At 34.4% G+C, this 24,756-nt stretch overlaps 1 protein-coding gene across 2 annotated transcripts in view; it reads right to left on the reverse strand.

Annotated features, from left to right (window-relative positions):
- Window positions 1-351: 351 nt before the first annotated feature.
- Window positions 352-24,756, reverse strand: part of LOC149791928 (xanthine dehydrogenase/oxidase-like) — a 69,071-nt gene continuing 44,666 nt past the window's right edge. For both annotated transcript variants that reach the window (XM_089970446.1, XM_089970448.1), the window contains exons 25-34: window positions 16,762-16,907; window positions 11,743-11,824; window positions 11,433-11,528; window positions 9,169-9,297; window positions 8,239-8,313; window positions 6,036-6,088; window positions 5,417-5,534; window positions 4,331-4,417; window positions 3,123-3,290; window positions 352-2,745 (exon numbers count right to left, since the gene is read on the reverse strand). In XM_089970446.1, coding sequence (XP_089826572.1) covers window positions 2,569-2,745; window positions 3,123-3,290; window positions 4,331-4,417; window positions 5,417-5,534; window positions 6,036-6,088; window positions 8,239-8,313; window positions 9,169-9,297; window positions 11,433-11,528; window positions 11,743-11,824; window positions 16,762-16,907 — 1,131 coding nt within the window. In that variant the 3' untranslated portion in view covers window positions 352-2,568. The remainder of the gene's footprint in view (window positions 2,746-3,122; window positions 3,291-4,330; window positions 4,418-5,416; window positions 5,535-6,035; window positions 6,089-8,238; window positions 8,314-9,168; window positions 9,298-11,432; window positions 11,529-11,742; window positions 11,825-16,761; window positions 16,908-24,756) is intronic.

Here is a 24,756-nt window from a genome sequence, read left to right on the forward strand (position 1 = left end):
AGATATCCTTTCCGAGAAATATTTGGTTTTACAGAGTTATGGGATACAAGATCAACTGATGAGAAAGCAAGGCTTATTGTAACAACGTGACCCATAGGCAGAAATACAGGAATATTTCAGGGTAGTGATAAAATTAGTACTAATAGTAATATTAGTTCAAAAAGATTAAAAAGAGTGGCTTCGTGGAAGAAAAGTTATAGTTATATCATCATCAGTAGTAATAGTAATAACGTTAATATAAAACTAGATCTCGTACTATGAGTAATGGTGAGAGATGAAACTGAAGTAATTACACGTGTAGCCGTAATGTAACTTCAGATGCAATATCAGTAACTTGAACCCCAGTAAAAATGCAGTTGAAACTACTTTATTTATAAAACATTGTTACAAGTGAAGGTACACTGTACTTAGATAATATACAATGTCAAACCAAAAAACTATCAAAAAGGGATTCTATGATAAAGAACTATAACACTAATAAGTATAGTTTGTTCTTCAGTGCTCCTAACTCGATATATGGTCTAAGAAAGATAACTCTTTGGTCTCTGTGCGAGCTGAACCGAAATTCAAGGCCCTTGTACAAACTGTGCTTGTTTTGTTTATTTCCATATAAGCGCATACGTATATTAAACAAAGATATATACACCTACTCCTCAATAATGAACTTCTATTTCGTGATACAGCTCCTTTCCTATGACTTCTATCGTGTCCACCTTTTCGGCATTACAATACTGCCAGGGCCGGATTATCCATAGGGCAAAGTGGGCAACATGCCCAGGGCCCCCGAGGTTCAAGGGTCTCAGTATATTATCGTCTGATTTCACAGGCAGTACCCCCGAGGCTCAAGGTTCCTAGTATATTATCGTCTGATTTTACAGGTAGGACCCCCGAGGCTCAAAGGGCCATGTATATTATCGTCTGATTTCACAGTGAGTGTTGTTAATACTGCTTAAACCATATATATTGAAAAGGCAGGATAGCTATGGGCCCCTATATTGGCTGTGCCCAGGGCCCACAAAGGCTTTAATCCGGCCCTGAAAACTGCCCCTTACCTTGAGCAGATGAAAATAAAATTGTCTATTAACAGGCTGTACAAACTGAGTTTATTCGAGATTGACACAAGAATGACATTACATATCACTGAAATATTATTGAATATATTAAAGTTAAATTAAAATGTCATTTTAAAAGCATTATGGGACACAGAAATGGCATTTAGACAAAATATTTCACAAAAACAAAATAACATAACTAGAGCGAATGTTTATATGAATTAGCGTACCTCTCAAGGTCAAAGGGTATATCACACACAATGGACTAAAACTGATGGGCCGAATTGTTAGTTTTTTCTATCAAAATAATTTTTTATAAAATTTATGTTTAACCCCATTTTTATTGTCATGATTAGTAATTAATGATTGAAACCTTGTGTGTATGTATCGATCCAACAATATGCAAATAACCGAAGAATGATGTGTGTTTACAAGAAATATGTGAGTCGAAAACTGCACAAACCTGAAAACATTCAAGGGCAGGAATACGTTTTCTCCGGGAAGGAAGATATTAAGAAACTAATGTACTTTTTCTGACAGGTGCCTGTAAATAACCCTTTTTAGTTCGCTGTGGTAGGGACTGTGCCTAATTCTGAAATACGGACACTTTGTCTGGAAATACTCAATATATTCAGGCCATTTGAAAATAAGGACCCTTTTTTGGAGATACAGTTTACAGAGGTAACCTTAAAATACGGACATTTATCTGGAAATACCGTTATAAAATACGGACACTGTGTCACGAGATATTCAATATATTGAAGCCATACGGACACTTTGTCTGGAGATACTCAACATCTTCAGGCCATTTTAAAATATGGACACTTTATCTGGAGATACTCAGTATACAGAGGTCATTTTAAAATACGGACATTTATCTGGAACTACCATTATAAAATACAGACAATGTGTTCTAATAAATTAGCCTTCTGATCTACGTCATACTATGCTTCTATCTTCAGTTGGCTTATGATAAGACGTTCCGTGTGAAAGTATTATTCTTTTCTTAGAGCACATCATTTTGCAGCTTTAACGGAAATCAATGATGACAGGAAACCAAGATTGTCATGAAATTAAATGATACCACTGTGACACCATGTACAACAATTTACATATCTTTCTATTTGGAACTCATTATTTTACTTTTTTAAAGTGTGATTGATAAAGTGCTAAAATATATTTGGAATAAGTTAAACGCTCCAAAGCATTGAAAAAGCACAACAGAAACCTGTCTATTATAAAACAACCATTTCACTAGCGTTTCCAGGACATAAACTGCATGCAAATTGGCTTTTAGTGCATTCAGTTGAAATCTTTGTGATATAAAAATTACTGAATCAGCTGTAAGCTTTCTAACAAGGAAGCAATAATTTGTAATTATTGGATCGTCATTCTGTTATTGTAGCATATGCCTTTAAAAAACGCATTGAGTTATTATTCGTAAAGTACAAATATTCTATACAAAGCAACAAATGGACAAGTTACAGAAGACAAGTTATAAACATCTCTATTTTCTCTATTTCCTGGACTTCACCAGCTGATCCCCACAGGCTACACGTATCTGCTCCACAGTGGCCGGACAGTCTAGTCGAAAATACCCCGATAGTCCGATCTCCTTTCTGGCTTCCTGGATAGCTGCCTTGATTGCCATGAAGACAGAGGTAGCCAGCAGTAATGAGGGCTCACCAATACCCTACAAGACACGTAAGATAGTTTGACATTGCTTTTACAACAACAGATCAGCATTTGACGCTGAGATGCAATCTGAAATGGGGTTTAAAGAAAGTTCTAGATTATTATCGTTATACAGTACATTCATATTTTTCGGTAAATGTGTAACTCTTTTGACTATGTACTGAATGACCAATTAATTTGATACATTTTTAATTCTTTAAATGGAAACGTAACATATCATGGCGATCGTGGGGGGGGGAATAGTTTGCAAAATTTGCATATATATTTTTCCAGCTTTTTTAACTTCACGAAAGATCACTTGAATGTATCAGATTCAAGTCATAATTAAAACTCTGCTGAAATATTTTGATCACATTAGTTTTTCGTAGAGACTACCTTTGAAGAATATAAGTGGGTAACAGCAATGTCATTCTTCAGCAAGGCCACGTTGAATTTTCTTGGTATGCCGCTGACATTTGGTATTTTGTAGCTCAATGGACTGCAGTTGACCATTCTGCCATCATCAGCTATTACAACCTTTTCTGAGGTTATCATACCCAGGCCCTGTATATGTAAGAAAAGGAAAATATGGTACATCTTTTTCTTTCGCAACCATCATCGTATGTTTTTAAACTAATCGGGATTTACAATTATGATATATATATCAGTTACTACTGTTAGTACTCTGTGGTCATAAACTAAGTAACAGAAAGAGGCAAACTAACAAGTTTTGTAAAACTTAAAAAATAATTTAATTCTCTAAATTTCAGAAACGAACATTTAAGAGGAAAGTATAGCATTATGAGTTAAATCCAAAATAATCCTACAAAAAATTGTACACAAGTAAAACAGAATAGTGTTCCCAGTGACTAGTGTTCCCAGTGACTTCCAGGTCCTCAAACATATTAACGTACCAACTGTTTTGATGTATTAATACAACATTGTCCACAACTTTCTTGAATGAATTCACTTCAGTTCCAGAATAATATTTTTAATCCAGAGTAAATAAACGCTTTGTAGTTATAATAAACTATCCAAACAAATGTTTGCGCTCAAATTATATATAAAACCCATATTAAACACATCTACATATTGATATTAAAATAAGAATATATGAAATAAGAATGAATTTAATTATCAAGGCATATCACCTTGTATTCATGTATACCGCTCTAAAACGCAAAAGTCTCCATCTCGCTACGTGACATTTCACATCGCAAAAAACCCGCCTGACCGATCCATCTAGTGGGAAATAATTTAATTCTTCTAAGAATCCAACTGAACGAATGGGAATATGACCCCAAACTCGTTAATAGGGTTATTATTATTATTATTATTGTTATTATTATTATTGACTGTAAACACCTATTTAGAGATCCTATGCAATCTACAAGCACGCAACGAAAGTTAATGGCACAATACATACATACATACATACATATATATATATATATATATATATATATATATATATATATATATATATATATATATATATATATATATATATATATATATATATATATATATATATATATATATATATATATATATATATATATAACACCACATCTGTGCTCCATGTGATGTTAGCTACTAAATACCTGTATAAACGCCCCTTCAATCTGTCCTATATCAATTGTTGGATTTAGACTTTTGCCAACGTCCATCACTATATCCGTCTGAAGTACCTGTTTAGAAAAGACAGAAAACATATCTAAAAGAAATCGTGCGGGCATTACTTTTCGTACTTCAGTATTAATTTACGTATTTGGTACACACGCAATGTCCCAAATGAAATTTTCACTTTTGGGTAGAAAACGAAGGTATATAGGATAGCATCGCACCAGACCATAATTCATGCCAGGATGTATTGGAAACTAGCACCATGAACGATCGTTAATATTGTGAAGAACATTTTCAGATAGCATAATTTGAACTTCATTGAAAAGATTAACTTAAATGGTCTGGAAAAGCATAACTTGAAGTTATCTTGAAGAGCATAGTTTGAAGTTATCTTGAAAAGCGTAGCTTGGACTTATCTTGAAAAGCATAGCTTGAAGTTATCTTGAAAAACATAGCTTGAAGTTATCTTGAAAAGCATAGCTTGAATTATCTTGAAGAGCATAGTCTGAAGTTATCTTGAAAAGCATAGCTTGGACTTGAAAAGCATAGTTTGAAGTTATCTTGAAAAGCATAGCTTGAAGTTATCTTGAAAAGTATAGCTTGGACTTATCTTGAAAAGCATAGCTTGAAGTTATCTGGAAAAGCATAACTTGAACTGCCTTAAAAAAAACGTATGACTAGCTACTAAATAATAGGTCACAAATAAACATATTTCTGTATCCAGGTAGTTCGTAATGTTTTACTTTAAATTCCCTGAAAAGGAATTCATAAATTTATTGTTTAAAAACTTAATTACCACTTATTGATAACTCTGAAATGGATTAACCCATTCACTGACAAATGATCTGAACTGCTGACATCTGTATTACCTACGCTGGCAAGAAGATGGTATAATGAAACAAAAACAAACTGAAATTAATTACTTGACAGTTCATAAGTTAATTATCTGACAGGAATTAGTCAACAAAGGGAAAGCCGTTCTATGGATTTTTGACTCCGCATACCTATTTTATGTGTGTTTGACCGAAATTGGGAAGAGGTTTGCTATGCAGAAGAAAAGCTACCTGACTTTCACCGGTCAGGCAATCTATCTCCACCTCTGAGCAAGCTACGCCGTAGGTGAAGTAATCGCTTGGTTGGCCTGTCTTTTCTTTTAAGTCGAAGTCAGAATCTTTCTTGGCTCTGTAATGTGAACAATAAATGTCGATTATTCTTCATATCATATTTAGATCTCATCTTTCATTTTTCATCAAGCTCAACAGTGGCAATGGATAGTTAGATCTCTGAAGATAGATATTAGTGTGAAAAATGTTACCTGTGAATAGGTCAGAAACATTTAACTTATTCTTCAATCTTCTATTTTCTTCAGTAGGTCATGCATTTTAATACTATCTCTGAAATAAATGGCTGATTAAAAACTAATATATCCAGCTTGTGTTGCAGCCAAGAGAAAATTGCAAGCGCCCCAAAAAATATGTTTTAATTGGATACTTCTTTATTTTTCTGCAGAGAACTGAATCTGAATTTTGTAATGCATCTATCTTTCAGAAGATATTAAATACATTCTTAATAGTGTATAACCAAGTATTCGATGTAGTATTCTTTCTGCCATGTAGAATATCATGTTTCATATGCGCTCTTTAAACATTAGAAAGTAGATGCTATATTGTAAAATGAACTTACTTGTAAAAGCCTGTAACAGACAGTTGCACTCGTTCGAAATATGCGGCAAGTACCTGTAATGATTGTAAATGATCAATTAGTCCCTAAGTTTCATCTCAGCGATGCCAAGGAATTGTGCAAACATGTTTGTGCATAATATATTAACAAAATTATACCTGAGTTTCATTGCACGTACAGCGTTACCCGAGGGTAGTTTGTTTTTGGTCTTAGCAATTTCAAAACATGGGTTTACCCATTGCTGCATGCGCAAAGTGCCTGCAGTCTCTGGCTGCGGATCTTCAGCACAACCTGGGTACTTAAAGAGGGAATTCATGTTGTCTTATCGCAATAGAACCAGATTTGTCAAGAAGCTGTGTTATGGTGGAAATCTGTAGCCGTAGAGCTGTTTTCTTAATATGGGGAGTAGTATAAATCGGGGGTTTCGTGTAGTCCGTATGCTGGGGCCGATGTTGACATTGGCTCTGAGAACTGAATCGGTGTAATCACAGTGACGGATCAAAGCTTCAGGACCAAGAGACTGGAAGGAAAAAGTAGCCTGGGCATACTAGGAGGGCGGGCCTTGCTTGGTGGCTGCTTGAGCATTCTACGAGAGTGGTGGAACCGGAAATACATCGTGTGCATGAATTGGACGACACGATATGCATATGTTCGGTTTTTAAATATTTTTTGGTGAAGTCAAATAGTTCAGTATCACTAATGGAGTAAAAATTCAATAATTCATACCTCTTTCTTATGGATGAATCATATAATATTCGTATTTTTGCACAAATACTATATTTAGAGCAATCTTGATATAATCAAATCATTTTCATATTTTTGTATAAATACTATATTTTGACCAATCTTGATATAATCTTATTTTTTCATAGTTTTGTATAAATACTATATTTGATCACTCTTGATATAATCGTACCTAGTTCATATGTTTGTATAAATACTATATTCGATCACTCTTGATATAATCATACCTCGTTCATATTTTTGTATAAATACTATATTCGATCACTCTTGGTATAATCATACCTAGTTCATATGTTTGTATAAATCCCATATTTGATCACTCTTAATATAATCATACTTCGTTCATATTTTTGTACAAATGTTATAATTGATCACTCTTGACATAATCATACCTCACTCATATGTTTGTATAAATACTATATTTTTATCACTCTTGATATAATAATACCTCTACCATATGTTTGTATAAATACGATATTTGATCACTCTTGAAGGATCAGTAGAAATATAATAACTTTCAAACATTTTACTGCAAACATATAATTGAAATGCCTTACACTTTGCTGAATCATTTCTCATATTTACTCATTTGTATACTTTTTTCAGTCATATGGCTACGATGTCTGCAGTGTGGTAGTTTATAGTGATGTCTAGCACTGGGGCATCATGCCCATTTATATTATCCCGACAGCAGGTCGACCAGTCCTAATACTACGCTGGGCACCTAGCGAGGCAGCTGTTAGTACTACTTTTATAAGTTTTTGGTATGACTCGGCTGGGGTTCCGAAGCAGACGCTCTAACCACCCGGCAACCATCGACCGTTATTTTAAGTGGATGCAAATCTTATTTTGGTGTCACGAGTACATTTTAGAATTATTTTATGAACAGAGCGATGAAAGTTTGAAATAAAAATAAAACTTGTTTCAACAGAGCAATTGAAGGTGACAAATTTGCCATATGACATGAACAAAGAAATCTTATATCCTTTAAAATGTCTCAAGTGCTATCCCCTGGTTTTTGACGTTTATGCGTAGTGTAAATAACATTAAGCCCCATAAATTAATGAATTCTAAATGGTCCAAAATTAAATATTCGTATGATCCAATATATGCAATCAATTAAATATTCAGGAGCGTGATAGTTTCTTTATTTTAATAATCAACATTGTATCGTATCTGAAGACAAGCTCAGCTTGTAAGAATATGGAAAGTGGGAGGTCAGAGGGAATTAGACGTGGATGACAAGATAATGGCTTCGCACTTTATTCAAGAGATATAGCATGCGGTATAACAGAAACCAGTAAAATTGATTTATACATATCTTTGCATATGTTTGTTAAGATGTGAAAGAAAACACATTATCAAATAGTGGGAGGGTAAGGAGGAGGAGGAGGACTTTTGGTATCTGAATATGCCATAACATATTTTAGAATTCTGCTTCAAGTTTAGCAACAAGTCTTACCCATCGTTCCCAATTTCCGTCTGGAATTTTATCCTTGAATGGTGCCAATCTTTCTTTCAGTTTTGTGCATGCATCCTGTGGGCAAAACGTTCTTTTAAAAATGCGCCAAGATAGCAACAGCATAAAAAGATAGGATAGAAGTGATAATTAACAACATTGTATCTTTTCATGATAATGCATATACTTAGGTTTAACATTTTTTTAGAAGTCAAGTCTAAGCATATACGACAAGCGTTGATTCTTCTTTATCAAAAAACGTGTTGTCTTCCTTCTATTACACTTACCTTGAAAAAGTAAACATAGAAATAGTGTCAGATTACATAATCTCCTTTACAAATGATGTTGTCATGATTTATATATGTGACTCAAGGCCACGGGATCTTTTAATCTAGCATATGTATACAGCAATATGCAGACATACAGGTCGTACAAAAACGTGCATTCAAGTTTTATTATAGAAATGAACTGATTATGCAATACCAATGATTATTTCAAGATAATACAATTATCTAGTGGAATATAAACAGAGATGTACATGATGATCACATTTTCCTGGCTTTTAGAAACATGTAATACATACATTTCTGCTATAGATAAGAAAGACAATAACAAGGATAATAATTTCCCACGAACTCACAGTTTTTTGATTGATTGATGTCTTGGATTTAAGTGGCATGCGCACAATTGTGCATGTGACTCTGGTTAATTCCTGCACAGCAGGATGCTAATTGTTCCTGGGGAAAGGAATCAGAGCCACACACCCAAGTCATTTATGCACTCAAGTAGTGCTGTTAATTGAGCCGTCAGTTAGCGAAACGTAATGTTCCATGCCAGCTGAGTGATAGGCCGTCATGAGTGGGAATAGACCCAGCACACACTCATGTATAAGTCGTCTGTACCAGTTTGGTGGATGAGTGGGAATGAACTCACAATGACAGCAGGACCACAGATATCTGTGCTGGTGCTGCCTCCTGTAGCCATTGTATTTGGAACAGTGTGCGTGCTGGTCTCGTTGATGAAAATTTTCTCCATTGGAGCTCCAAGTGCGCGGGATGCTACCTGTGAAGAGGATGAGAAGCATATCGTGGTTATTCATTTCAGATATTCAATTTAATGTGCTTTTAAATAATAAAAAAAACAGAGTTGATGCAATATATGCTCTTTTTAAGATAAGTAAGGTTCTATACAAGAATATTTGTGGGACACGAGGATGTTCAATTACCTTGAATTCAATAGGCAATGCCTCGCAATCTACATTGCAAATATATGGAATCACAGATGACCATTGCATATATTCTGATTTGACGATATCCACAACGTAAATTCATTTCGAAAAATTATTATGTTCACACAAAAGATTTCTAGCAGCAATAAAAATGGTTGGTTTCAATGTTCGTGTTTACCATTTTAAGACTCGACATAATTGACCTAATCTGGAACTGATACAACGTTGTCATATGTATTGGAAGAACATGCAGGAATAAGTTAAGTTTTAGCGATTCTTGGTAGATCACGTTATACTGTTTTACAACGGACATATTCCGTCTCTTGTATAATAAAACTGATGGGACAAGAGAGACCCTTAAGAGTTGTATATCCTAGTGAATTTCATAAATAGTAATTCTCATTTGAATTTGTATGGGATAAGATGAAAGCTAATGTACGATGTCAATATTGCTAGTTCATGATCATGTTCCTAAGGATCCCTAATTTCAAAGGACCTTCCTTAAAAACATGTTTTGAAGCAAAAACTTGTGTAATCTGAGAATTCTGCGTGTGAGTATAATAATCTACCGTCTTTGAAATATATGATGTTTTAATGCAATATAGCGGTACCGTAGAGAATAAAACCTTTTATTCTGTACTGTTTTAAAAAAATATTAAACGGTTTTACTAATAGATTTACATGCTTTATTCAGTTATTTTGACACATAAAAGAAAAATAATTAATGACACAGAAAGAAAACGCCAATTAATGACACCGGAATACAAAGATAATGACACAAGAGGAGAAAAATAATTAATGACATGGAAAGACAAAGATAATGACACAGGAAGACAAATATATGTAATGACCTAGAAAGACAAAGATAATTAATGACACAGAAAGACAAAGATAACTAATGACAACAGAATACAAGGATAATTAAATGACACATTTAAACAACGATAATTAATGACACATGAAGACAAAGACAATTAATGACAGCGGAATACAAGGATAATTAATGACACATAAAAACAAAGATAATTAATGACACATGAAAACGAATATAATTAATGACAGAAACGCAAAGATAATAATAACACATGAAGGCAAAGATAATTAATGACAACGGAATACAAGGATAATTAATGACACATGAAGACAAAGATAATTAATGACACCGGAATACAAGGATAATTAATGACACATGACGACAAAGATAATTAATGACACCAGAATACAAGGATAATTTATGACACATGAAAACAAAGATAATTAATGACATAAGAAGACAAAAACAATTAATGACACATGAAAATAAAGATAACTGATGACACCAGAATACAAGGATAATTAATAACACATGAAAACAAAATAATTAATGACACAGCAAGACGAAGATAATTAATGACACAGAAAGAGAAAACCCATAATATTTACTTACGTGCCTTTGCTTTGCATAACGTTTGGGGTTCTCAGACACAAATTTAAAAACTTCTTACGCTGTTCAAGGAACATATGCGAATGCAGTGATTTATACCAAGATAGAAGAATGAATAATTAAGTTAAATAATCCATCTATCCATCAATTCACTCACCCGCTCATCCCTCTCTCCCTCCCTCTATCTCTCCATCCATCCACACACACACATACATATATACAAACATCCATACTTACATCAATCCATCTATACAGACATACATAAATAAGTACGTACGTACATACATACATACATACATACATACATGCATACATACATACATACATACGCACGCACACACGCACGCACGTACCCACATACATACGTACATACATACATACATACAGACAGACAGAGGAGCTGTGAGAGCTGTACCCATCAACGTGGTTATAATTAGCGACACCGGAGACAAACAAAAGTGACAGAAAAATCAGTATTTACAACCATGGAAAATTAGATATTATTTTGTTTGAGGTTACCCTTTAGTACAAAAGCTAGATTGTTACCTGAATAAGTTTTGTGTTCAATCCTTGTCCCATCTCGACTCCTCCAGTTGTGATTAAAATTGATCCATCCAAGTAAATATGAACCAGTGCTGCACCCTGCAATCACATATTGGACACATTACCTAGGTAGTTACCATATTAATAAACAATTTATGTCCATACTTATGTATTTAAAACATTTTACTGCTAATTGACGACAATTTATTGCATAGCTTTTTATTCATTTTTATCAGCAACATTTATAAATAAATAAATAAATTATCATAGACTTGCTTTTTACATGATGATAAGATTTTTAACTTTAACTTACCTGCATCATGAATATTTTGGGGAACCCAATTCCAAATCTACAGGATGTCATGGTCATACCACGCTTCTTCCAACGATTCTGCCTGGAATAATTAGAAGAATCTTGTCACTTGGTGATAATTTTTCAACAAATTTTATATGACAGCAAAAGGCATTGAAAAGTCCATGTAGTTTATTTTTTTGGGGGGTGGGGTGGGGTGGAGGCATGGGAAATATTTATAGGTTACTGCATTTGTATGGGAAAATATGAACGAGTTTTTCGGATGGAATACGGAACGACCTTGGGAGTGCAGTATATCCATCCAACCAAACGAGTTCATATTTTCCCATACAAATGCAGTAAACTTTTTATTATATACTCATTTTCTTTTACTACCTAAGGCATAATTATATAACAAAATACATCACAAGAAACATAGTAACTGAATGTATGCCGTATTCCAAACTAAATACACAAGCGCAGATTCATCATTACACAACAACATTATTAATTCGCACATAACTCCGCCCAGATAAATTTGAACTTAGTCGCGCGCTAGACATAACTTTCGAAAGAAAAATGGCGCTTTTGTCTACTTACAATTGAAACTTGGAGTGATATTGTGAATGAATGCGCATTACAACAACTTTTCCATTTGATCTGGAATGAACAGATTTAGATGTTTTGTCGATTCTACGAAATTTCGTGATCATGGACTGGATTCATCTGTGCAAATTGTACATGAAATACATCGAATTAAAGCAGCGAGGTAGAAGCGTGTTGACATTTGCAAGTGTTTTCTGTTCTGTCATTGACTATTTGAAATCATAATGTGAGAAAAATATGAAGTCTTTCAATTGCAATTATCAAAAGGACGCTATGGAATTTAATGTTTATTTTATTGTGAGTGCAGTAAGGAGGATGTAATTGCACTTCGAATATAGTCGAAATTACAGTCCAATTTCGACATGGGTAATCAAGCTTGAGAACCTATGATATGACTCATGTAATTCGGATTCGTAGAATTAAGAGAGTACATTTTGAATAAATTCAGGATGTAAAACTGTAAGTATATTTTTTGCCATTCTTATGCTAAAGGAGACAATTTATGTCTTGTAAGTTGCATGTTATTTGTAGGTACCCTGCAATTTTAGGAAATCTGGCGTCTGTCGCCAAAATCCGAAACATTGCATCAAAACAATTCACGCAGAATGCAGCAAAGCAGCTGGTATGTGGCAGTCCTCGAAACATCTGCTTTAGTTCATCCAGAAACAAATTTAATCAACCAAAACATATAACGTCTGCTACACGAGTGTACATGATTTGTTTACAAAGTAGTTCCTAATACACTATTTGGCACATGTGTCCTGCACGTGAGTGCAATATGAAGGTGTGCAATATCGTAAAATAATATCGTAAAATAATAAACGATTCTGACAATGCAAAGTTAACGTAGAAAACAATGAGCACATAATAATGCCCGATACATATAAATGCAAAGTAGTTTCAACAGCAGTTTTCGTAAAATGAAAGGGCAAAGAGTTACACGATTTATTAACCTTTATTTGAAAAAAAAAGGTTCATTTAATTATCAGCATGTTCCCACGACTGACTGCCTTCGGTGTTTGTATAGCTAATTCTACTGAATGAAAACACCTATAATTCCGCCAGCCATAGCATGTTGTAATCGAAGTACTTGTTCCGCACATGACGGGCACAAACCTATACTCCAACAGTACAAGTAACCAATTGTTTCTCCAGACAAAATATTCTTACTGGACAAATTCTGTCCTTGAATTAATCAAAATATTTATGAATCCATATACAAATGTAGTTTATTAATTGATCAAAACCTAATCTGGAGCAAGACAGACAAATACAGACCTTTAATTAATGAAAATATTTTGAAGTAAGATCGGAGTCGAATAAAAGTTTATTATGGAGGAGCCAGATCCGATCTATATCCCTGAACGTTTTATAATTTAAAGGATCTGTGGTAGCCTAATCGCTTGAGCGTCAGACTTATAATGCAAAGGTAGAGATACCCGCCCAGATTTGTCTGCTTCGGTGTCTCCATAAAAAGGCATCTATCATTTATTTAAAAAGCATAATATAGTGTAAAGGTCTTTAAAATTCAGTTAAAATCAACAGAAACTATATACAAAATACATCCACCGTTGTGCTTTTTTATGCTATCAACAGTTTTGTCAGAATTCTATATACATGCAATTACAACTATTATATTGATGAAGAACTCCGATGTTATGCAGTCCTGGCACACAATCGCTCTGAAAATGTTTGCTTTCCTCGAGAAAACTTCTTATGGCTACATTAACAGCTTTGATCAAAAGGTTTTGGTTAGAACTGGTCTCTTTTTCTGACAAATCCAGTGTAAAAAAAAAACTGTTTTCTAACCATGATCGTCATCATTAAAGGAAAAGATATGCGTCTTTTCCCCAACTATCAACTGGAACAAAGCTTTGTTTTATGACCACGCATGTAAACATTAAAACATACTTTTGCATTAATTTGTTGATGCTGATAGTGGTAGGTGCCTCATGCCAACTCTGAAACTTACAAAAACACCAAAACAAATTTCCTCAGGAAAAATAGGCTCAAATACCATATCGCAGATTAATATTGCCTATCGTTTTTTAAAACTTACAAATCTCCCTGCTTGATAATAACTTCAAAAAATATCTGAAATGACATCCTTTCTTACTGTTAATTTTTAAAATGATTAGGAACATAGTGTCAGGGAAAGTTACCAGGAACATAGTGCTAGGGAAGGTTACCAGGAACATAGTGTCAGGGAAGGTTACCAGGAACATAGTGTCAGGAGATAGATACCGTGACTTATCATAGACTGTTTCTGAATTTCTTTGTATATCATGGAATAGGTACATTTTGTATCTCCAGTTCATGTATTTATAAAGGATACTATCTGCCCAAAAATTGGACTTTGGGAGAGTAAATTTCCTATTAATTGCAAAATCGTGAGAGGTTTTTTCAACGACATAAGAATCTCAAACGTGAGTCGAATAGGCAAGAACAGTAAATAAATTAATTAGTACTAACAATATAATGTGCACGTTGGAAGATATCGCTTGATTTTTTTTAGATGGTCGCGCTGCGTGACATTCATATAAACTAGTACCGCCAAGCTTATATTTTTTTTATTACTTTAATGTCATTGACTGGTGGATTGATTTTGCTTGAATATCAGACGGAATGACGTGAAGAACAAGTAGAAACACTATCAGTGAGAACTTTTTAAAGTTTTCAAATCATCGACGCTGTGACTCACTAAACAAATGACAGAAAACATTTGAAAAAGCATAAAGTACCAGATTTTCGTGTTGATAAATATCATTAGCACAGGCTCGTAACCCTTGTCATGACGTACAGATTCACTTGTTCTAACATTTACAATTTTGTAATAAGTTTCACACGAGATAAAAGCAAAGATAAAAACATTATCGTGCACTTGTTAAACACGCTTGACCAGGGTAAATAATTCCTTCTTAAGGTTTACAATTACTTAGATGATCACGTGCTGCGTTTTGTCGCTAGCATTTTGTTTGTATCGTTCCAGTCCGACTCTACCCATATCCAACACATTACTAAATTACTTGCAGACTAATATCGTTCCAGTCCGACTCTACCTATATCCAACACATTACTAAATTACTTGCAGACTAATATCGTTCTAGTCCGACTATACCAATATCCAATGCAATACTAAATTACTTACAGGTTAGATATCGTTCCAGTCCGACTCTACCCATATCCAACATTGCTAAATTACTTACAGACTAATATAGTTCCAGTCCGACTCTACCCATATCCAACACATTACTAAATTACTTACAGACTAATATAGTTCCAGTCCGACTCTACCCATACCCAACACATTACTAAATTACTTACAGACTAATGTAGTTCCAGTCCGACTCTACCCATATCCAACACATTACTAAATTACTTACAGACTAATATCGTTCCAGTCCGACTCTACCTATATCCAACACATTACTAAATTACTTACAGGTTAGATATCGTTCCAGTCCGACTCTACCCATATCCAACATTGCTAAATTACTTACAGACTAATATCGTTCCAGTCCGACTCTACCTATATCCAACACATTACTAAATTACTTACAGGTTAGATATCGTTCCAGTCCGACTCTACCCATATCCAACACATTACTAAATTACTTACAGACTAATATAGTTCCAGTCCGACTCTACCCATATCCAACACATTACTAAATTACTTACAGACTAATATCGTTCCAGTCCGACTCTACCTATATCCAACACATTACTAAATTACTTACAGGTTAGATATCGTTCCAGTCCGACTCTACCCATATCCAACATTGCTAAATTACTTACAGACTAATATCGTTCCAGTCCGACTCTACCTATATCCAACACATTACTAAATTACTTACAGGTTAGATATCGTTCCAGTCCGACTCTACCCATATCCAACATTGCTAAATTACTTACAGACTAATATCGTTCCAGTCCGACTCTACCTATATCCAACACATTACTAAATTACTTACAGGTTAGATATCGTTCCAGTCCGACTCTACCCATATCCAACATTGCTAAATTACTTACAGACTAATATAGTTCCAGTCCGACTCTACCCATATCCAACACATTACTAAATTACTTACAGACTAATATAGTTCCAGTCCGACTCTACCCACATCCAACATTACTAAATTATTTATAGACTAGTATAATTCCAGTCTGACTCTATCCATACCCAACACATTACTAAATTACCTACAGCCTAATAAGACAATGCTTAATACGAATACAAATGTCAGAAAAATACGTCAAGTACTAACTGTACATAACCGTAAAGTGTCAATTTAAAAGAAATAAGGTTAAATTTGATAGTTTCGTGAGAGTCATCTTTCCTCACGATTAATGAAATAATTAATTTTAAATTGACAGACCATATTATTGAAGTTATTATATAAGATATATACAATAATATTTCATAAATGTTCTAACTTGTTGAATTGCTGCACCGCTTCAACACGGGTTTCATATCTGCTGTCCATGGTACATTTATCCCAGCATTCCCCAATAGTACAGTTCTTCAAAGACATGCCATAGGATAAAACGTCACCTTCCTTCAGATGATTTGCATATCTAACCTGTCAGAAGAAGAGAATGTATCTAATAATCAGGCTTATACAGAATTTATTCGGTGTTTCCTTTTTGAAGTTTTTCAAGGACACAAACTTGATAATGCAAACAGATTAAATAAATCAAGCAGTAGCTATGCGATTTTATTTTGAAAATCAAGTTAAGCTTGGGGATTATTGTCTTGTAAAAGTCTTAAATACAATGTTTTTTTTTTATTTTATTCCAATCCATTTAGTACAAAGAATTTGTAGCCGGTGATTATATTGAGTGTGCTTTCTGTAATTGTGACACATCAACAGTCTCACACAAAACTTGTAGCTATTTTTACCAACTGATTCGTTCCTTTACTTAAAAGATGAATGCCATTCCGACCTCACGCCTTTTTCAACTTAGATTGAGAATCGTCGAGATTTGTGCACCGTTTAGAAAACGAAAACTTCTGCACGCACCTCGAATACTCATTGCTAAAAGCCATGATGAAACATATAGATTGTACATCGACCTGATCGAAAAGCGCACGAGCACAGGTCCATGCTACAATCAATTTTAGTTCAATACATGTTGAAGCATAAACTGTGAAGTTGTTTGAAATCATGCTAGTTGTAAGCCTCTCAATAGCAGAATGTAAAGAGGGTTCAGTGTCATTAACAATATCACAAGCAAAAGGAACCACCCATTTCATTTTCTGGAAGGGATTGGGTTTACCTATATAGTAGTAAATGCCATGGCCTTATCGGGTTCGTGGATGTTTTTATTTCGAAGCAAGTGAGAACCGACCACCTCGTATAGACAGAATATCTTTCAGTTAAATATATCTATTTCGTTAATGAGATAATTAGAAATCAAACTTGAAAATCAAAGTTGTACATGTGCAACTAAATGCGGCATCATCTGCTATAATGGTTATGGTATATGAAATACTTGTATTTTTCTATACCCTCGAGACAACCGACAAGGAATATTACTAGAACCATTTCCGAATGACATTAATTGCTTATGTCCGTTAAGCCAGGATTTATTCGCTGAATGTTTTACTCCGGTACGAAGAACTAGAAAGACAATGATTTGTTGTTTGTTTGCTTTTTAAACAATCATAATTGCAGATAGAACAAAAGGCATACATTTTTGTAAAATAAATATTTTACTGCAGACTTTGGGATGAACCAATAGTAAGTCCGAAGATTCTAATGCAGCTGCAGATGCAATAATTTGAAATGCATGGTAATAGTTCTCTCCAGTATTGAAACTATGGCACAGAGTAAAACAAGGGATATTAGGGAATCAGATTCGATCTTATTGTTGTTTTTGGGAGGGTTTAAACGCAATGTTCAGCTCACGGTGGGCTATAAACTGAGGCCAGTATAACTGGTGGAGTAAGCACCAGAGACGAATCACCGACCTATGGGAAATCTTTCTCATATACCCTCATTAGCCGAACTCAAGAATCGAACCCACGTGGACAGACGTGATGCGGCAGTGATCGGTAAAGCGATTTAGTTTATTGGTCTCAGTTGAGAGGAAATCGAATCGGTTCCAGAGGTACAACTTCAAATTACTTTAATTACACGATATGCGACACTAAATATTTCCAGAACATTTTCACCATGCCTACAATTTGACAAAATTAAGAACTCACGGCTTTTTCTTTCGACCTAGTGGTTCCGTTGGGGGGTAAATTCAACCATGTGTTTGAGCACAGTATGTTGTAAACAAGAATGGCAAAAAGAGAAAATGTACTTGTCGAAAGGCAAAATGGTACCTATTTTAAATAAAAAATATAATTTTTAAGTTGGAAACAACGATATAAATTATGTAAGATAACAATATGTGGAAACAAAGTTATAACTATAAAAGCAAACAGCTGAGAAGGCTTGAAATCGAGAGGGAAGGTATTCTAAACTGGGCATTAAAAACAAAGATAGTGTGATGATTGACAATAATAATAATAATAATAATAATAATAATAGTTTGTACGAAGTCTTGCCTGTTTTGATTAAGAACAAAACGCTTGAATATATGTAAAAAAGGACGATGTTTCATCATCCTACGTAAAGCATCTTTAATACACCGACTGATCACGTACATAGGGTGTACAATTATAATTTGGAGCTATAGTCACAGGTTTATCATTTATAAAAAAAGCAAGATATCATAAAAATTGAAAAGGAATTTAATTTATTCATAACTTACGTATAAAATATTGGACAGTGACATGGTGAATATCTGCATCAAGCCTTACAGAATATACATCTCGACATGCTAGTAATATGTTAATATGGTGGTTCTAATGTCTACAAAGATAGAAAGTATCATTGCTCTGGAATAAAGAGTTTTTAAAATTCGGTCGCCACCGATAAAAAGGGATCACCGACATAACTATAAAGGTAAAACGAAATGGTTACATTTTTCAATAGACAAGAACAATTATCAGAACGAACAAGTGTGTTAAGATTTCGATAACTTCATGGAGATAATGCACGAAAATAGTTATTTTTTAAACTTCTAGAACTATCGGCAGTGCTCAAAGAAATATATATTTCAAAAGCGAGCCCATGGCAAATGGCTTGAAGAACATCATCTGCCTTCACTAAAAATCAAACGTGCCCAGCAAAGCTATATTTCTTTCCCAATCCCTCCAGGAAAACTAGTGGTAAGTCTCTGTAAAGTGTCGAATTTTGAATTGTATTGAACCTTAAAGTTGAATGCATTGAGCATTAAAATTTTATCAGATTTAAGCCAGAAAAGTCTTTGTGAAGGGTCACTTTGACCTTTTTTCTTTTCTCCCATGCATCCACCCCCATGTCCGTGTTAACACTTGATAGGCTAGAATTTATGACTGAGTGAGATTTGACCAGGGTATTGCAACGCTGTCCTGAGAAAGTAAAATTTGAGCTGCCAACCATAATCGCCTCATAGGAACCCATGTCAAATTGTCATTTTCAAAGGGAAACTGATATGCACCGTAAGCTAAGATCCGATGAAAGAAATGATTATCATGCAAAAAAATTTAAGAACGGCTGCTTACGATTGGCCAGAGTAAATTAAAACGTACACTTTAGAAGCAATGGAAATTTAAAAAGACGACCTTAGTCGAAATTCTTTAGTCTGAAATCCTGAAGGAGAAAAGTGGCTTTGAGGACGCCTAAAAAGAATAGGGCTTTCCTCGTTAAACAAGAAAAGGGCACCAGGTGGCTGACTAGTAAGAAAAGACAGGGTTTAGTGCTAGGACGCACAATTTCTGAAAGAGAACAGCAATAAGGTACGGAAGTTTAATTTTCCAACATTATTTTCTTTCTTTTTTATTGTTTGCTTTATGCAAGTGTGTTTAATATGACTAGGATCCATATTATCTATCGCTTATTCAATGTCATGGAAATCGGTTGATGCTCGAGTTGTTATGCAATTTATCTCTAATTTTACAGTTACTAGTTCATTGATAGTATTGACGATTGCATGCAATTCAAGTTTTCATATGTGTAGTATTCCATAGCGTTATATGAAATAATTTTCTTTGTCCGTTAGGACGATACTGATTATCGTGAGTTAATGATACTCGCATATTTATATCTGATTTTGTAATGTTTAAATAACCTTGTAAGTTAGGGAGTGCTGTGAGCTAGAATTTGTGAATTTTATGCAATTGTAATCGAGCATATGGTAGCGTAGGTAAAGAGATTCAGTAACGTTAGATATACCGCTAACGTGTTAATTATGCCCTGTCGCAGTAAAGCGAGGGTGAAGTTCTATCGGATTAGTTCAGAATTTATTGCCGTCAGATCAACGTATAGTCTTTGCATTTCTTCAAGCTCTGATTATACGCCTTCTGTATTGCCGTCAGGTCAAAAAGAGGTCTTCGTATTGTATCAAGCTCTGACTGTATACCTTCTGGATTCTTCTCGGGTTAATACCAAATCTATGCATTTCACCGAGCTCCGACTATATGCCTTCTGCACCGCCGTCAGGTCAATGTACAGACAATGTATTACCTTCAACATTACCGTCAGGATAAGGTAACATATACGTATTTCATCAAGATCTGACTGTATGTCATTCTTATTGCCGTCAGATCCATGTACAGTCTGTAATGTGTAAAGCAGAACGGTCTAAACAACTCGAACAACCCGGGAGCCTACTTCTCATGATAGTATTCTGACTCTTTTATAATTACAGCAAGTGTCAACTCCGTAGAATAACGGCTACCAACTCATTAAACTAAATGGATTAAAATATAATCTAGTTAAACATTGTAATGAATACCAGACTGAAACAAAACACAAATAAATTATTTTAAATTTAATACATAACAGCGTTTTTGTTAAATACTTTGAATATCGCAGAGAAAGAATATCTGCACTAACATACATTTTAAAAGTTCCAGAAAGATTTATGATTTGTTAGAAAAACAATTGCTGATGATTAGTTACTATTAGTCAGAAGCAAAAAGAAGAAAATCAATTATACAAATGGTTCATGTACGAATTCTAGGATAGTAAGTTCCAAAATAAATGCAACAGAACGATACTCATAATGACTCCTTTTGTATGCATTTATGTTGGGACAGAACATTTCTACAATGCAGTGAAAGGTAATATATATTTTTATCCCATTAATGACTATTCAAGGGACAATGAGCTTGGTGTATCAGGGAAGAATAATAAAATTCCTGCTCATTTCCAGGATGAATTGAACTGTGTTCATGTTGCAGAGTTTTCTGGGCTAAAGTCAAAACCATATTAGTATTAAGCTTATTTCGAAGAGACAAGATAGGATATCCAAAATTATGTTATCAAAAACAATCTAACATTCTAAATGTAAAAAGAAAGCTCTTTTTTTATTTAGATCGTACAATCACGTGATGTATATCATAAAACCAAAAATAGCACTGTATGTGTATGACAACAGGTGCTACGTTACGGACACGAAGTACTGAAAAGCAAGTATCATTAACAGTTTGTGTCTTTTCTTGTACTGTTCTTTCTTTTGTTATATTTTAGCTTAATCACCATGTCTATTTGTATATCATCGGTGATGAAGTCATTTTTTGGTGAAGATAGTTTCAATGTATCTTTTGTACTTGCAGTAAAAGAAAAAGAAACATGGTGTATATCCTGAGAAATCTTTGATTACGGAGTTGCACTTTTAGTACAAACACAAATGTTAATAATTCAGAATGTATATAGCTAAATTTTAGTATGGTTAGTCCCTTTTTTACATCGCCAATGTTGCCACAATGATTGATCGTAATCAGTATAATGGTTCTTTGGTAAAAATCAACCAGTAGCTCTAAAGCACTTATCTAATTCATCTTCAGGTTGTTAGAAATCAACCAGCAGTACTAACCAACTGATCAACACGATAGTAAACTTCAGCCAGTACCTCTAAGCACTTATCCAATTCATCCTAATGATGATAAAGAATCAACCAGTAGCTCTAAGCACTTATCCAATTCACCCTAATGATCTATCAAATCACATCCTTAAACAAAACACTTTCTGTCGTAAGTCTTGTTGTATGAAAACTTTGTGCTAATGATAACAACATAATCGAAAAAGATCTTGCATTCATGTTCTATCAGGTTTAGTGCAAACATAGTCTTGCTATCATCGTGTATCCAAATTTTATTTGTTTAGATATAACAGTAATTAACCTGTTAACTACTATGCAGTATGTTATAGCTTATACTTCTCAAATCAAGCCAAATAAAATGGCTATCCGTGTTAAACTATGTATAGCTACTTTAATAATTTATGCGAGCATTTGTTGCTCATAAAAGAAATGCCTCATGTTTCTGTAAACAGTTGTATCAATTGAATTCTTTGGATTAGTTTGGATGCACTCTATAGGTACTATGATGCTTTTTATTGCTGAGTTGCAATACATTTCAAAATCACGTTTTCTATGTTTGTGCACGGTATTAAAATGCCCTTTAAACTCATCTGGAATAGAATCAAGTGTGATATTTGTTACAGTTGCTTTTGTCGCTACGCCATTTTTTCTCTCCCCTGTCAGCGTAAAAATCCCTTCTTCTACTGCTTCTTTATCATTTACTATTGCGCAATCGGTTCTCAAGAACCTGGTCTGTGAAACAGACACATGTTTTATAATTCGTAGTTTTGATTGATACCTTCTAGAGTCTTCTAAGCTTTTATAGGTGTTATTTTAAATCTGAAATCCTTTCGAAGATCAAAGCAATATAACTAGCAATGATCCGTAATAGTCTGAAAGTCAAATAATAATCAAGACGTCTTTCCATAGATATAACACTGAATAGCTTCTGCGCCGAATTATGCGCATTAGCTGCCTCTGATCTCAGTTTTCTACATTGATTGATTGATTGATTGATTGATTTTATTTTTAACGGCGCATCAGCACTGTAAGGCTATTTAGCGCCAAACAAAATGTTATTTGTATAATCTTTTAAAAATTATGATAAGTCTCATATCGACCAGCGATATTAAAACACAAATAGTTAAAATTAAAATGGTAAGATGGTAACGGTGAAAAATAAAGCTTCCCGATCAACGGGGGATGTAAATGTTGTATGTTAATGAAAAATGATGAAAAGGTATTAAAAAGGGACGGTATATATATTGCATAAAACTGCACAAGGTGACAGCATAAAAGTTAGAGTTTAGAGTAAATATTTACTGCTTTCAGGAACTCTATAATACGAGTGATGTTTATAGTATCAAAAAGTTCTTTCATGTCATGCACTATGTAATAGCGATCGCGCGTAGGTTGCAGATCAAAACACTCTATCATAAAGTGCTTGACAGTGAATGGTTCATTGCAAGAAATGCACTCTGGTGGGTCTTCACCTTTTAGTAGATTGGAGTGGGTGATGTAAGTATGACCAATTCGGATTCTTGCAATGACTACCTCCTCCCTACGCATGGTTCTGTAGGAAGGAGTCCATTCTCCTAGAGTTGGCTTGATTGCATGAAGTTTGTTATTCACGGCATCATTCCATGATGCCTGCCACTTCTGACGAAAGAACTTTCTGATACAAGGTTTAAAATCAGTATACGATATTTTAAAATCAGATGGTTCCTGAGTAAGGGCCGTTTTAGCAGCGCGATCTGCTTTTTCGTTACCTTTAATACCAATATGGCTAGGTAACCAACAGTATATTATATTGTGGGAGACACTCAGCTCGGTATTTTTTACGAGTATGTTTTTCAATAATGGGTTCTCCAGTTTTCTATTGTGTAGTGACTGGAGTACTGATAGAGAGTCGGAGAAGATGATACTGTTTAAAATATGTTTCTTTTCTATATGTTGCAGAACAAAGTCTATTGCTCTCATTTCGGCTGTAAAAATTGATGTTCCATTTGGTAAGTGAACTTGCGTTGTGTGATTTCCACAAAAAAAGGCTGCAGCAGCCTTTTCCTCATCCTTTGAGCCGTCGGTATAAATTCTTGTGTAATTTTTATATTCGGTGAGAAGTTCTTGATAACAGTTGTGGAAGACGGAGGGGTTTGTCTCCGATTTTTTTCCATCGTGTAGCGTAAAAAGTACTTTTGGTTGTTTAAGTAGCCAGGGTGGTGTTTCGGAGATGGACGTTTTCTGAATTGTAGAAAGATCAATTTTTGAACTGTCAAGGTTGGATGATATTCTAATGCCAAAGGAAGGTATGGCGTTTGGTTTGTTTTCGTATAAGGTTTTGTATTTGGGTTGAAAAACAGCCGAAAAAGCAGGATTCTGAGGGTTTGATTTTAATTTGAGAGCATACTGTGCGGAAAGCATTTCTCTACGATGCGATAACGTGGTTCATTCGCTTCAGCTAGTAGGCTTTCACAAGGGGATGTTTTAAATGCTCCCAGAGCCAGTCTTACTCCCTGATGATGAATTGGGTCA

Source organism: Sinohyriopsis cumingii, chromosome 9 (assembly GCF_028554795.1).
Source record: "Sinohyriopsis cumingii isolate HCF-2022 chromosome 9, ASM2855479v2, whole genome shotgun sequence".
Taxonomy (NCBI): domain Eukaryota; kingdom Metazoa; phylum Mollusca; class Bivalvia; order Unionida; family Unionidae; genus Sinohyriopsis; species Sinohyriopsis cumingii.